The 13,924-nt window shown below is 34.3% G+C and overlaps 1 protein-coding gene across 4 annotated transcripts in view; it reads right to left on the reverse strand.

Moving 5' to 3' along the window:
• The window catches only part of LOC114332298 (high affinity cAMP-specific and IBMX-insensitive 3',5'-cyclic phosphodiesterase 8), a 1,526,162-nt gene that overhangs the window by 53,930 nt on the left and 1,458,308 nt on the right, over positions 1-13,924 (reverse strand). For all 4 annotated transcript variants that reach the window (XM_050658208.1, XM_050658210.1, XM_050658209.1 and 1 more), the window contains 4 exons: positions 13,055-13,275; positions 6,368-6,560; positions 580-762; positions 429-518 (listed from right to left, as the gene is read on the reverse strand). In XM_050658208.1, the coding sequence (XP_050514165.1) occupies positions 429-518; positions 580-762; positions 6,368-6,560; positions 13,055-13,275 (687 nt within the window). The remainder of the gene's footprint in view (positions 1-428; positions 519-579; positions 763-6,367; positions 6,561-13,054; positions 13,276-13,924) is intronic.

The following is a 13,924-nucleotide window of genomic DNA, read 5'->3' on the forward strand; positions in this document are numbered from 1 at the left end:
AGTTAGCGTCCATGCCTCTGATCCATATGTGAGAACCGGGACTATCAATGTTGTATACAGCCTTATACGAGTTTTTTGAGACAGATGTTTGTTAGATAAGTACTTCGATAGAAGAAGACGACGAATTTACGAAAAACTGTGAGAAATCGACCTGACTACCGTCCACGCCCTCATGAGAGACATTGGAAGAAATTTACGTCTAGTAGAGGAGAATGGACCACTTCATATAATTTTATAGTAAATAATCTAGTTAAGTATTGAGTTGTTATTTATGATAGCTAGTTAGAGTTATGAATACATTTCTCATTAAAAAAATCCGATAAATTTTTGTGCCAAAACTTTTAGGGAATGTGTTAGGTTTATATAAAAAATAGGTACTCTAGAGACTAATTATTATTATGTTTAAAAAATATTATTAAAGAACCTACCTTCATCAGTCCTCCCCTTGATTGTCTAAATACCGAAGAATCATTACTGCTTCTCCTTGATGAGCCACTTAACGTTGGCTGAGGCTGTTTCTATAAAACATAACAAACATGTAAAATATCAAATCAAATATAGTTGCATCTATAATCTTACCGACAACAGTGCTGTGATCAGGTCAGAGACCACCGGTTCATCCGATTTTATTCTTAAATCTTCTTTTACATGGGTCGAATATAGTTCACAGCTCTTCAAAATGTCTTCCACTTTATCCAGTAGTTGCACCACTGAAGGGTTTTGGTTTGAATTTTCTCTAGCTTGGTCGATTAAACCAACCACCTAAAATATATATAACACTGAATAAAATTAGTTGAAACTATGTAGGTATTCAGTTTATTCCGAATTTTTCCGTGCAAACAAAAGATTATAATAATATATAAACAATTAGTCAATTTTATTTTATAATATTATTATTATATAATTTTCCTCAGAAAATTGGAAGAGGAGTACAAGAAGTGTTGCCTCACAATTAATAAGGTACTGGAGGCAAATATGTCAAAAAAAAATTTAAATATTTAGTTTGATAATTATGTGAACGGTTTTTACACGAAACTATAACCGATTGTATTATTTGTTAATACATGTAACATGTAATCTTATTGACAAAAAAAAACTTATCTTATTGGACACACATACAAAAACATACAGTATTACAGATGGCCCATATTACCTATCCGAGAGGTTTATATGGCCCACAACTAAAATTTCTACAATTTATTATAAAAACTGAAACCTTATTTTAAAAGTTTATTTAATATTGACAGATACTTATACACGCTTATACTATTACATTATACAACGTTCACAACACTCAAAGTCATCGTGCTCAAGGCCAACACATTCTTCGTGGTACCAAGTGTGACATTTTACACACATTCTCATGTCCAGTTGCTCATGCTGCTTACATGCTGGACAAAACCATGAATCTTTATCGGTTTTATCAGACACATCCTTTGGAGTATCGCTGTGTTGTTTTGATGTAGAAGGAACTGCATCTGAAATGAATTGACCAGCATATTTTTAAGTCGAAGACGCATCAGTTTGGTTGTTCTTACGGAAAAGATCCCTTGTAACTTGCTGAACTTTATAATTTATGGCTTTACGCCTCACTGTTACCTCATTCTTTTTGTCGATTGGTGTCGGTAACATTTCTTTAAATGATTCATTTAATTTCTGTGGAGAAGATTCTGATGGCATATTTTCATCGTCACTATCGTCAGAGGACTCTACAGACGCTGAACATGAGCGACCTTCTTTCTTCTCCTCCCGGTTTTCATTTTGTTCCACTAATTCATTGGGTATGTCTCTTTCTGTTACGAGGGAAGGAGCAAAAGCAGACTCGGGAATTGCTTCTCGATTTAGAAAGAACAGTCCCGTAGCTCTAAATCCACTCATTATATTTTCTGGCGTCATACATTTTGGCCAAACACGAGAAAAAATTATGTTAAACCTTCCTTTATTTAATGTCCTTTGAGGGTGGAGATCCCAATATCCCAATAATTTCAGATCCCAATTCGCCTCAAAGGAGCGCAAGACGGCTTTGTCTAATGGTTGTAGCTCATGGGTAGTATTCGACGGTAGGCACAATATTGTAATATCAAGTAAGTCAGCCGTTTCCGCAATGGTAAAAACATCTAAATGACTGCTTGCCCCATCAAAAACTAGAAGATTGGATCCTGTTGATTTGTATTTGGTGAAATGTCTTAGAAAATCATTGAAAAGATCCGTTGTCATACTCCCCTTGGGAGCCATTTTTACCAAAGTTCCTAATGGTAAATTGTCTGTAAATTCAGGTTTCAAACGTTTTCCTTTAAAGAGGATCATCGGTGGAATAGAGTTTCCCATAGCATTACAACAGGCCACAACGGTAACATTCTCTGCATGCTCAGATGCAACCATATGAACTCGTTTTACACCTTTTTCAGACCAGACGCATTTCTGATGATGAATAGTTAGTCTACAGCCTTTTTCATCCATGTTGTATACATTTTAAGACTTATTTTTTAAGTCCAACCTTGTCATAAGTGAATCTAGCTTTATAAAATACCTAATCAGATACAATTGTTTTGTTTGAGTTTCTGAGCACGTGCAGGATTCATCAGTTGTGCCTTTTGTGTAGACAAATCTGGATGCCTCTTGAAAAATGAAGATAGCCAGTGTTTTTCTGCAACCTGCTTTGCTTTGTTAAAGTTGTTGGGAATACTGTTTCTTTCGCAGAATCGGTATATTGGATGACGAACTAGTTTGGGTGAAGTGGCAATCCAATTTGAGGATATCGTTTAATTCGCTGAACAAAATCTCTCTCCTGTTCTTGATTTAAGATATTTGAACGACCTAATCGCTTTACTGATACGCCTTTTTCTAAATATCTGCCTAGAGTTCGCCTCGGTATATTAAATCTAGCACAAACGCTTCTTTGAGATTCTCCACCTCTGGCAGTTGTTATGCATTTTCAAGTTGGTTTTGTGACCACTGTTTCCGCAAATTCTTACAAATTTTACCCATTGCTAATCTGAAATTAAAAAAAAAAAACAATAATTATTTGATGATATCAACGTGTGTATGAATTCATAACAGCTATCAATATCGCCCAATGTCGGGTTATATGGCCCGCTGGGCCATATAACTGGTCTATGTACTGGGCCATATTACCGCAAGGTACACCAAACTTAATATTTACGTTAAAAAAGAAGAAAGGAATTGTTGTACTCACAAAATATTTTATGATAAGATAGCTAACAAACTAGTACCTACCTAGGGATATTCCCAGCAATTAGTTTAAACTAGTTCTCGAAAATCACACTATCAAATTACTTAGCAAATTTATAATGGTGTGTCACTACAGCAGACGGCAAGGAACGATTACTCGTCAACTCGTCATTTCCAAGCACGCGAAGACATGGTTCGGAGAAAACACCTCTTTAAAAAAGTCTTTAACCAATGCGTTTTGCCGGTTATGAACTGTGGTGCTGAAACTCTAATATTAACAACCGCATCTGCTAAGAAGCTAAGAATTGCTCAACGTAAGATGGAAAGGTCGATGATTGGTGTGTCATTCCGGTACCATATAACAAACGAAGAACTACGATTGAGAACAGGAGTCACAGATGTTGTATGTCAGGTGGCTAAACTTAAATGGAACTGGGCCGGTCATGTGGCCCGTCTGATATAGATGGGAGATAGATAAAGAAGTTGCTCGAGTGGAGAAGAAGAGCCGATAAAAGAAGTAGAGGAAGCCCACCCACGCGATGGACAGACGATATAAATGAATAACCACAAATTGGAGTCAAAGGGTCCAGGACAGAAGACAGTGGACGAAAATAGGGGAGGCGTATATTCAGCAGTCCTGATGGACGTGGTAATGATGGATGCTTTATGTGGAAAGCAGTATGTGCTTTCCACATAAAGACATACACAAAATGACATGGATTTCACAAGATAAAACCACAACCAATCAAATCGACCATGTGCTGATAGACAAAAGGGCATCCAGTAGTATCTCAGATGTGAGAACACGACGAGGAGGATACTGTGGATCAGACCATCTTTTACTACAAAACAAATTTAGATGCAGAGTTAACAAAGAAATAAACGAGAGACAACAAAAAACAAACAAACTGGACCTGGAAAAACTGAAAATTTAGGAATCTAAAGAGAAGTTCGAAGAAGAAGTCGCAAATGAGTTAAGGACGCTAGAACTGGACTCCATAGAGGGCAAATGGAATAATATCAAAACAGCAGTACTGACAGCAGCAGCGTCCACCCTGGGAAACAAGAAAAAGGAGAGAAGAGGAGCATGGTTTGATGACGAGTGCAGACAAGCAATAGAGGAAAGAAATGAAGCACACAAAATGTATACAACAAGAAGAACACGGGAAAGACGAACATCATTTGAAGGCGCGAGACGAAAAGCAGACAAGATATGTAGAAATAAAAAGAGAGCCTATGAAAATGGACAAATAGAAAAATGGAAGAAAATTTCAAAAACAACGAAATTAGAGGGGCTTACGAATACCTAAGAAAGTGGGTATAAACCTCAAACAAGTCTATGTAAAGGTGAAAGTGGGCAAATAATCAGTGACCAACAGAAAGTCACAGAAACCTGGAAGCATTATTTTCAGACCCTACTTGGGACACAAGTAGATATGGAAGATGAAATGGGTACGAACTACATAGAAGAGAATAAAGTAGAGAATGGAGTAGAAGCTCCAACCATATAGGAATTGCTCGAAGCTATTAAGGCCCAGAAAAAAAATAAAGCCCGGGAGTTGACGAAATACCAGCAGAATTGTATAAGGTAGGTGGCGACCACCTAGCAAGTCACATTCACGCGCTCATCAAAGGCATATGGCAAGAAGAGCAAATACCCGACGACTGGAAGAAAAGTATAGTATGCCCGATCTATAAAAAAGGAAACAAACTCCAGTGCAAAAACTACGCACCTAACATATATTATAAACCAGCGGCTCCAACCACTAGCAGAAAATATTATTGGAGAGTATCAGACGGGCTTCCGACGGGAAAGATCGACACTGGATCAAATGTTTACAGTCAAACAGATCTTGAGCAAATCATGGGAACACGACATTGATGTCCACAACGTGTTTGTAGACTTCAAACAGGCATACGACTAAGTCAAAAGGAACAAACTCTACAATATATTGGCTGAATTGGCAATACCACACAAGCTAATTAGACTCATTAAAGCGACAATGGATGAAACTCAGGCATGTGTACGAATACAAAACCACCGGACAAACTTTTTCAAAATTTCGCAGGGACCAAAGCAGGGAGATGGGCTGTCCAAAGCTTTGTTTAACCTGGCGTTGGAGTATGCGGTTAGGCAAATGCAAACTGGACGAGAAAACCTATTGACCAACCGAACGGTTCAACTGGGCGATCATGCCGATGATATTAATATTATGAGTAGAACATCAATAGGAGCACAGGAAATATACGCAGAGTTAAAAACGCAAAAAAGTCTAGGTCTGGAAATTAACACAGAAAAAACAAAAATAATGATACAGACGAGAAGAAATATAGTCCCACAAAACATTATACATACATGCAGATGACATTGAAATGGTTGGAAAGTTTACATACCTGGGAGTAGAACTATACGCCGACGGATCAGAAGATGGAGAAATACAATAACGCAGGCAAACAGAGCTTATTTTGCCCTCTCCCATATATTTCGGTCTAAAAATGTTCACCAAAATACATAGATGATAATCTATAAAACCTTAATTCGACCAATATAATGCTATGGCAATGAAGCATGGGTCCAGAAAGAAACATCCAAAAACAACCTCGACACATTCGAAAGGAAAGTACTGAGGAGAATACTAGGACCTGCGAGAGAAAACGGAATCTTTATAGAAGCCGATACAACAACGAGCTTTATCAACTTTATAAGGAAACACCCCTGTCAGACTTCATTAGAATACAAATATTGCAATGGGCCGGAGATGTGATAATAGTGGGAGAGGATAGGCTACAAAAAGAGCACTGAATGCTAGAATGCAGGGAAAGAGACCGGCTGGAAAGCCAAGAAAGCGCTGGGAAGACACAGTAAACAGCGACGCACAAGCCCTTTTAGGAGTCCGTGTATGGAGAAAAGCAGCCACAGACAAGCAACGGTGAAGGCAAAAAATAAAGGAGGACTAGGTTCAACTTGGGCTGTAGTGCCCTAGAAGAAAAAGAAGAAGTAGGTATATTCAGCAGTGGCTGCAAAGGGCTGATTGATGTTGATGATGATCAAAATTTTCTTGTTAGTACCTAATGTCATTATAAATTTAAAATTGTTAGCAATACAGTATGTAATATCGAGTATATTTTAAGTAAATATGGTAAATTAAAATGTATTTAAGATATTAAAACTTACTTTTGTAATAGGTGCTTCCAAAGGCAAAGCGTTAAGTTTGGCAAGAGATGTCCGCCTTAGGAAGTCACTGCCAACACTCCTTACATCTGTTGAACCTCTTCTAATAGAATGGATACTACCTCTAGATTGAGCTAACATATTTAATTGGTCCGTGGGGTTCAAATCGAAGACGAGAATGAAATGCGTGGGAAGCCTAAAAGCAACATAAGGAATTAGGTAGAAACATTTGAGGGTTCTTTTTTTTAAACATTTTAGTTTATACATGTATTAATTATTATTATATATTATTATTATACATGTTTATACACGTCCAAAAAAGGTAGGGTCATGATAATTATTGACCTTATTAGAGGATAAAGAATTGGCATATAAAAAAGAGAAGACAATAAAGTTAAATTGGAGTAAACACAAAAACAACATATAATATGTATAATTATTTTAACAATATTTTTTTTCTATAGGTTTTAAATCATTTAACTTCATGACTAATGGATTCATTTGACATGTTCTACGTGTCGGACTTATTAAAATGCCCAATATATCTGTCGGACAAACATTTTTTTAATAAATTATATAAAATTTGCTATTGGTTAAACTTAAAAACAACCTGCTATTTTTCACAATCAAAAACTTGTTAAACACGTTTCACAATAAATTAAAATCACGTTCCACAATTAAAACTTCCCTGTTCCAGTGTTCCCATAAATCAAAGTTTGTCCGACTACACACCATTAAGCTATTAACAAATTTTCAGCTGGCTACTAATAAACTTTTTTTGGTACGCGGGATCCAGGCCTAATATTTTTATGTTTCAACAATGTGTTTTCTTTAATTTTAAACCTTGTTAGGGGAGGAAATTTCCCCACTTTTATTCCTCGTAGATCCGCCACCGGTTTATTGTAAATGTTGCAATTAATTATAAATTTATTTTTATTCACAGAGAAATAAATTACATATAAAAATTTGCAATATTATTTTGGTTATTTGAAAATTGTAGTTTTGCAGCTTTTAGCGCCCTCTGTTGGAAAATTTTACAGCTAAATTCCAGCATAGTTTTCGTTTTGAACACGTTTTCTCCGTATTTAAGAGAATTCCACAAACAATTTCCACGATTTTATTTCAGGCGGTACAGAATAGGAGACGCCATACTCGTTCTCTGACAGCTTTCGAGTTACAACCGATTTAAAATCGGAAAAATGCGAAAATACTACCTATTTTCGAGGCTTGAAAATTCATGTAAATTATTATTTGGGGGTTACCAAGTGCCTAAGTTTAAACATTTAATTTTAAGAATATAAGGAGTAATCAGGGTATTATTTTAATTATTTATACCTGCCGTTGTTTTTAATTGTTAATTATGTGTGCGCCCACTCGATTTTTAGCCTGTGCGGCACTCATCAATTTGGTCGTCTATTTTAATATTTCTTATAATTTTTTGTTCTATTTAACAGTTTAAACATTTATTAAAGTTAATTACAAGAATTATTAACAGTTTTGATTAACCCCGTAGAAATAAATATTAAAATAATTGTATCGTTGCAAATACGATTTAGAGACCTTTCAAGTAAGGTGTCCCGGAATCCGATTTATATTATCGTCGATGAAGTCATTACGATCACACTGATAACGTAATGTCCATCAAATTAATATAAAGCCATTCATGGCCTTTCAAACATTAAAATTGACATGTTTTAAGATTTTGTTTTAAAATCGTGTGTTTCTGAAGTAAGGAATTTATAATATTAACTTTTGCATCCCATACAGCACACAACGTCCGATGGACGTCCATGTAACGTACATTTAAAGTCCAAACGTCCATGGACCAAAACTGGATGTACCATGTACGTACGTTACGCGACGTCCATTGGGCGTTTGATTTCAACGTACATTGGACATCCATTTGTGGTCCATGGAGATTTTACACAAAATGCGATTATTATTATGAGTAATTATATAGCTTCTTGTTTTAATCAAAGCAATATTATTAGTAGAATATAAAAAACTTTCAATTTTTTCATCATCGAATTAAAACACTGAACCACTAAAATTATTTTAATTTAACCTATATGTATAATATTAGACGATGATAAAATGATCGTAAATTTTTCAGTATAACAGAGATATATCCGTAATATAGACTTCACAAGAATTAGACACTACCAATTTAAATCTTAAATGTGCATTTTGTAACTGTTAAATTTCCCGCCTTGGAATATTTGTCCGCCATCGAATGTCTTTTTAGTTACCAACTGGCCCAGCGCGGCGTATTTCATCTTCATGATTTCATCTTCATGCTCCTGACTTATCCCTCTTTTCTATGTGCATGCCGCTACATACGCCGCCATTAACTGAATCTCGTTTTTATGAAATTATTACCAAAGAATATAGGCGTTAAGACTAAGGCTAAGGAGGGTATAATATATTCTTTGTTATTACATACAATATAATATATCCTGTGATAATAGCTTTGTGTTTGCTGTATATCGTGCAAGTTTAGTCGTTCATTAATGATTTCTTATAATAAAGTACAATATATTATAAAAAAGTTGTTATAGTAAAGAAAAATAAAAAAACGTCTCTTGTGTAATATTTCAAAATATAAGTTTTAGTATTAAAGGATCTATTTCCTATAAAGGCTTTTTGCTATGTATTCACAAAATTATGGATACTAGATTGCTTTGTGAAAAGTGGGCTAAAATGTCAATAAGACGTACATTAAATGTACATAAGATGTACATTGTACGTACATAAGGCGTACACTGAAAGCTCCAACAACGTACACTGTACGTTTGTTGCGGAAGTACTATGGACGTCCAATTTTGTTAACTCTGGACGTTCGTTGGACGTCCATCGGATGTCCATTGTACCTTACGTCACTTGGACGTTACAATGTACACAGATGTATGTCCATTGGATTTCCATAAAACGTACTTGTGCTATCTGGATCGTGGAACAGTTTAAAAATTTGGAACGTCAGATTACGAAAACGTCCCATGTATTTTGTCGGACAGAACATCCAATTGATTTATTACTCTTACATTAAACTCTCAGGCACAAATCAGACTGCTATTACTAACCAACACGATTCCTGTCATTTGATATGTTCTTCGTGTTCCACTGATTAAAATGCCCAGTTGGTGATAAACACCAGTCTGATTTTTGCATGAGAGTTTAATGAAATGGTACGAAATCAATTAGAAGTTCTGCTCGAAAAAATACATAGAAACTTTTTCGTAGATGATGGTTTACTAAAGTACATAATTCTGGTTAACTCTGTAGAAATAAATATCGTTGCAAAGACGATAAGGAAACCTGTCAAATGAGATATCACTTGTCATAAGGACCCATTTAAAATTATCGGTCACAGTGGCCCTAAAACGTCAACTGTACGACCGTTTACTTCCTCCCTTCAAATTTGCTATATTTTAACTGATAAGTATAACCGTGGGCTTTTAGCTAGAACTGTATAATATGCTTAGTAATAAAAAATATTAAAAACGAGGCTTTATTATAATATAAATTTTAAAAATTAAAAAAAAAAAACAAATTTATAAGTGGGTAGTTTATTTTTGCCAAAATAAGCTTCCTTCTTTACCAAAACATATTCTAATGTTCTGTATGAGATCTCAAACAATTTTCGACAGGAAATTTCCACAACTTTGAGCGCTTTAAGCAGTCTTAGTTTGTGAAACCACAGTTTTATAGTTTTCCACAAATAAGGCATCTAAATAAGTCGTAGATATTCCGGCCAACTGGAAAAAAAGTTAATTTTAATAAATAATTTTATTTTATACTCAATTTATATACAAGTATATACAACTTTTGTAGTACATATTATTTGTATATTTTTTACTAAAATTATTGTTTTAATATTGAGATAACCGATAATATGTCCTACCATTTTCGGTCCCATAGATAGATTTTTTTTCTACGACCGTTTAATAAAATATGCTCATTATTTACTTACTATTTTTGAATAGATAATAACACCCAATACTTTACTCGTAAGTAATAGTTCATTGCTCACGGATTGAAGTTAGATTCAAGTGGTGCATGGCACTTTTAATACACTTAAAAATATTAGCAATAGTATATTGTACAACAAGTGAGAAAAAATACATATTTCTCACGAGCGCAGAAGTTTGTTGGCACGAGGCGAGGGCTGCAAATCAAACGAGGGAGAAATATGTCATTTTCTCATGTGTTGTACACTGTATTTTTTCTATGGATGCGGTTTTGTAAGGAGTTCAAAATTCAAAATTAAATAATTTAGGTGCTTTTAGGTATATATATATGTATACACCGTTCTTAGGCGTCAACGCCCTTCGGTAGGGATCTATGGAGGAGTATCACCAAGCCGGAAGCCCTTATCCCTTCCCGTACCGCTCCTCCATAGGCCGATCAGACGCCAGTTTATTCCAGACCAAGCCGTAGACTCTATTGAGTTTTATACTACGGCGTTGGCCTTTTATAAATTTCATGACCTAGCTGAGGCTCGAACCAGCGACCGCAAATCGCAAATCCACTAAACTTGTCGATCGACTGAGCCCCAGCTAACTGGACCGTCAAGACCGACCTTTTAGGTATATTATATGCATAAATTGAAATAAAATACATATACATGTAGGTATTTAATATTCTTAAAATTTATATAACTTATTTTATCTACTCTATGTCATATTATGTATAAGTTTTTAGTTTGTGAAAACTGTCATTATAGATAGCAGTGCGTGAAGGGTTTAAAGTGTGCGTGAAGTAACAATGTATTTTAAATGGGATTTACTTTTTCGCACACTTTCAATGGGTTTTTTGACACACTTTCATATAATCAAATATCCTTAACTTTCGCGTTGTCATGGTGATGACAATATGAGCAATGACTTACAACAAAATTTTTGACAGTTTTTTGGTGTGAAAGTAGTTAGGATTTTTAAATGCCAAAGTTCTAAAAATTGTAGAATAGAAATGAATTCCAGTGACGAAGAGTTACAGTTTTTTTATTTGTTTATCGGAGATAAAATATTGTATGAAACTGTGCGTGAAGTACTTTTTGCGAACTTACGCGATGTATAGCACTCGCTCCGTTGTCGCTCGTGCTCTACAAATCGCGTGCGTTCGCAAAAAGCATACTTCACGAACTGTTTCATAAATAACTATTTTTAAATTCTAATTAATAGTTATTTTTGAACAGTTTTGAAAGGTAATTCCTGGTAGGTTTTGCTTTAACACATTTATTTGACAACATTAATTGTGGTTGTATTGTGCATGTTACGTGAGGAATTGCTCGTTTTGAATGTATGTAAGTAGTGAGAGAAGTTGCATATTGTATAGCATCCATAGAAAAATAAATTTACTTAAACTTGTTTATTTAATTAAATAATTATTGTAATTTATGTGAACAATTAACTTCAAAAAATGTTTACAGGATATTTAACTGGGTCAGTATATTTTTTACGTTTAAGTTTCAACATTTGAAATTTTAAGATTGACGTTATTAAAAGGTAAATATAAACAATTGATACTAATTCCGTAATATCTAGTAATTTACGTAACAAGTTCCGAAAGTGATATTTTACGAGACGAGTAGGAAGTTTCCAGGGCGAGTCCTGGAATTCTGCGAGTCTTGTGAAATCACTTTTGGATCGTATTACGTACAACATTTTTTCTGCAGCCGTTTTGTATGTTAAAAAGGATATACCTATGGATAAACTTTACTTATGAACTTTTATTAAACACTTTAAAGTTACTCTCGTGAATTCAACAGTAGAAAAATCTACTTATGAATATTAATAACACAATTATAACAATTATTCATAAATAGCGGCTTTAGCAGTTTCCCTAATCTTATCTGGAATCATTTCGGCTTCACTTTCACTGCTGATTTCCATTTCTTGGAATTGAAAACGAAAAACTGAGCGAAAACACACACGAATCTTAAATGACAAGCGTTGTCATAATAAAATACAAAGTTGATGTTATTGTCAAAGCCGTTACCTAGCTACCCAAAATCGCCCCGAAAGTAAAAAAAGCGTCCCGAAAGTGAAAAAATTAGTCCCGAAAGTAGCTAATTTCGGTACGAGTTGTGTAAAATGGTACTTTCGATTTAATAAATCATACCGAAAGTTTTATTTTCGTGATAGCTGCAGAAAAAAGGGCTTACGGATATGAAATTTATATCAATGAATTCTGTTTCACTTACTGTTAATTGTACAATATATTTTTATTGGGAGCAAACGTTTCTTTTCATGTAATTGCCTTAAAATGTCTTATTCTTAAAATACACCGCCATTATATAGCATGACACTAATGACAATTGTTTTATAAGAACAAGAAGGGTAATTCTAACAGTGTTGCCATAGTTATATAAAATATGTTTTCTTATGAAAAATAAAATATCTCGATTTTAAATAATGTTAGTAGTTGATTATTATATTTTTCTACTAATCCAAATAAAAATAGTCGTAGAAAAAGTATAGTATTCTACTCGCATGTAATGGCTATTACTCACTCTGATGAATTGCGACACTCGCCTAAGGCTCGTGTCGCAAACTTTATCATCGTGAATAATAACCATTATTACATGCTCGTTGAATAATATACTATTATTCTGCGGTGCAAATAATACAAACCTTGTAAAATAATAGTGCATTATATTAAAATACATATAATGTAGGTACATATACATACCTTCCAGCACATGCAAATGGGACAGCTTTGCAAGAAGCTAAAATAGTTTCTAAGGGTTTCTTTTTGAGCGTTATGGGACCCTGCCAATCTTTTCCTCTTAGCAAAGATGATCCCATTGGATTTACTTGCGCAGGATCGAACATAAGTTGATCTTGAAGAGGTCTTCCCAAGACTTCTTCTTGCCTTAGGCCAAGTTGTTTTTCGCAGGCCCTGTTAATGTACTAAAATAAAAATATTTTTGGATCAAGGAATTGTAATATATAACACAGTTACTTTTAAGGCAGTTCTAATCTACCAGGAAAACAATGTACAAGGTGTCTGCGTAACTTGGAACCATATGGGAAACTTTTTTAATATCAATTTTACGAAAAAAAGTTATTCTTCATAAAATGCTCTGCATAGTCTAAAACCTAAGGTGCAATCATCAGGTATCAAATTTTATCAATAATATACGAGGTATGTCCAAAATATGAATTTCCCTCAGGAGTAAAGTGCCCTTATATTGCACAATATCGAAAATTGTTATTAAGAAAAGTTGTTTGTAATTAAAAATTATGTTATAATATGCATTTACTAAGCATCTAATTGAAAATGCATTTAATATGCATCTAATTGAAAAAAAATTGAAAATTTTCCTTAAATTACAGATACCCAACATCATTTTTATTTAAGATAACTCCGTTAATATTAATTTTGCGAAAAAAGTTATTCTTTATAAAATTGTCTGAATAGTCAAAAAACTAAGATGCAATCATAAGATATCAATTGTTTTTCAATTCTATACGAGATATATCAAAAATATGAATTTCGCCCAAAAGTAAAACACCTTTATAGTTCACAATATTTCACATAGAAGGGTGCCATTGCATA

Source organism: Diabrotica virgifera, chromosome 8 (genome assembly GCF_917563875.1).
Source record: "Diabrotica virgifera virgifera chromosome 8, PGI_DIABVI_V3a".
In the NCBI taxonomy this organism is placed as follows: Eukaryota; Metazoa; Arthropoda; class Insecta; order Coleoptera; family Chrysomelidae; genus Diabrotica; species Diabrotica virgifera.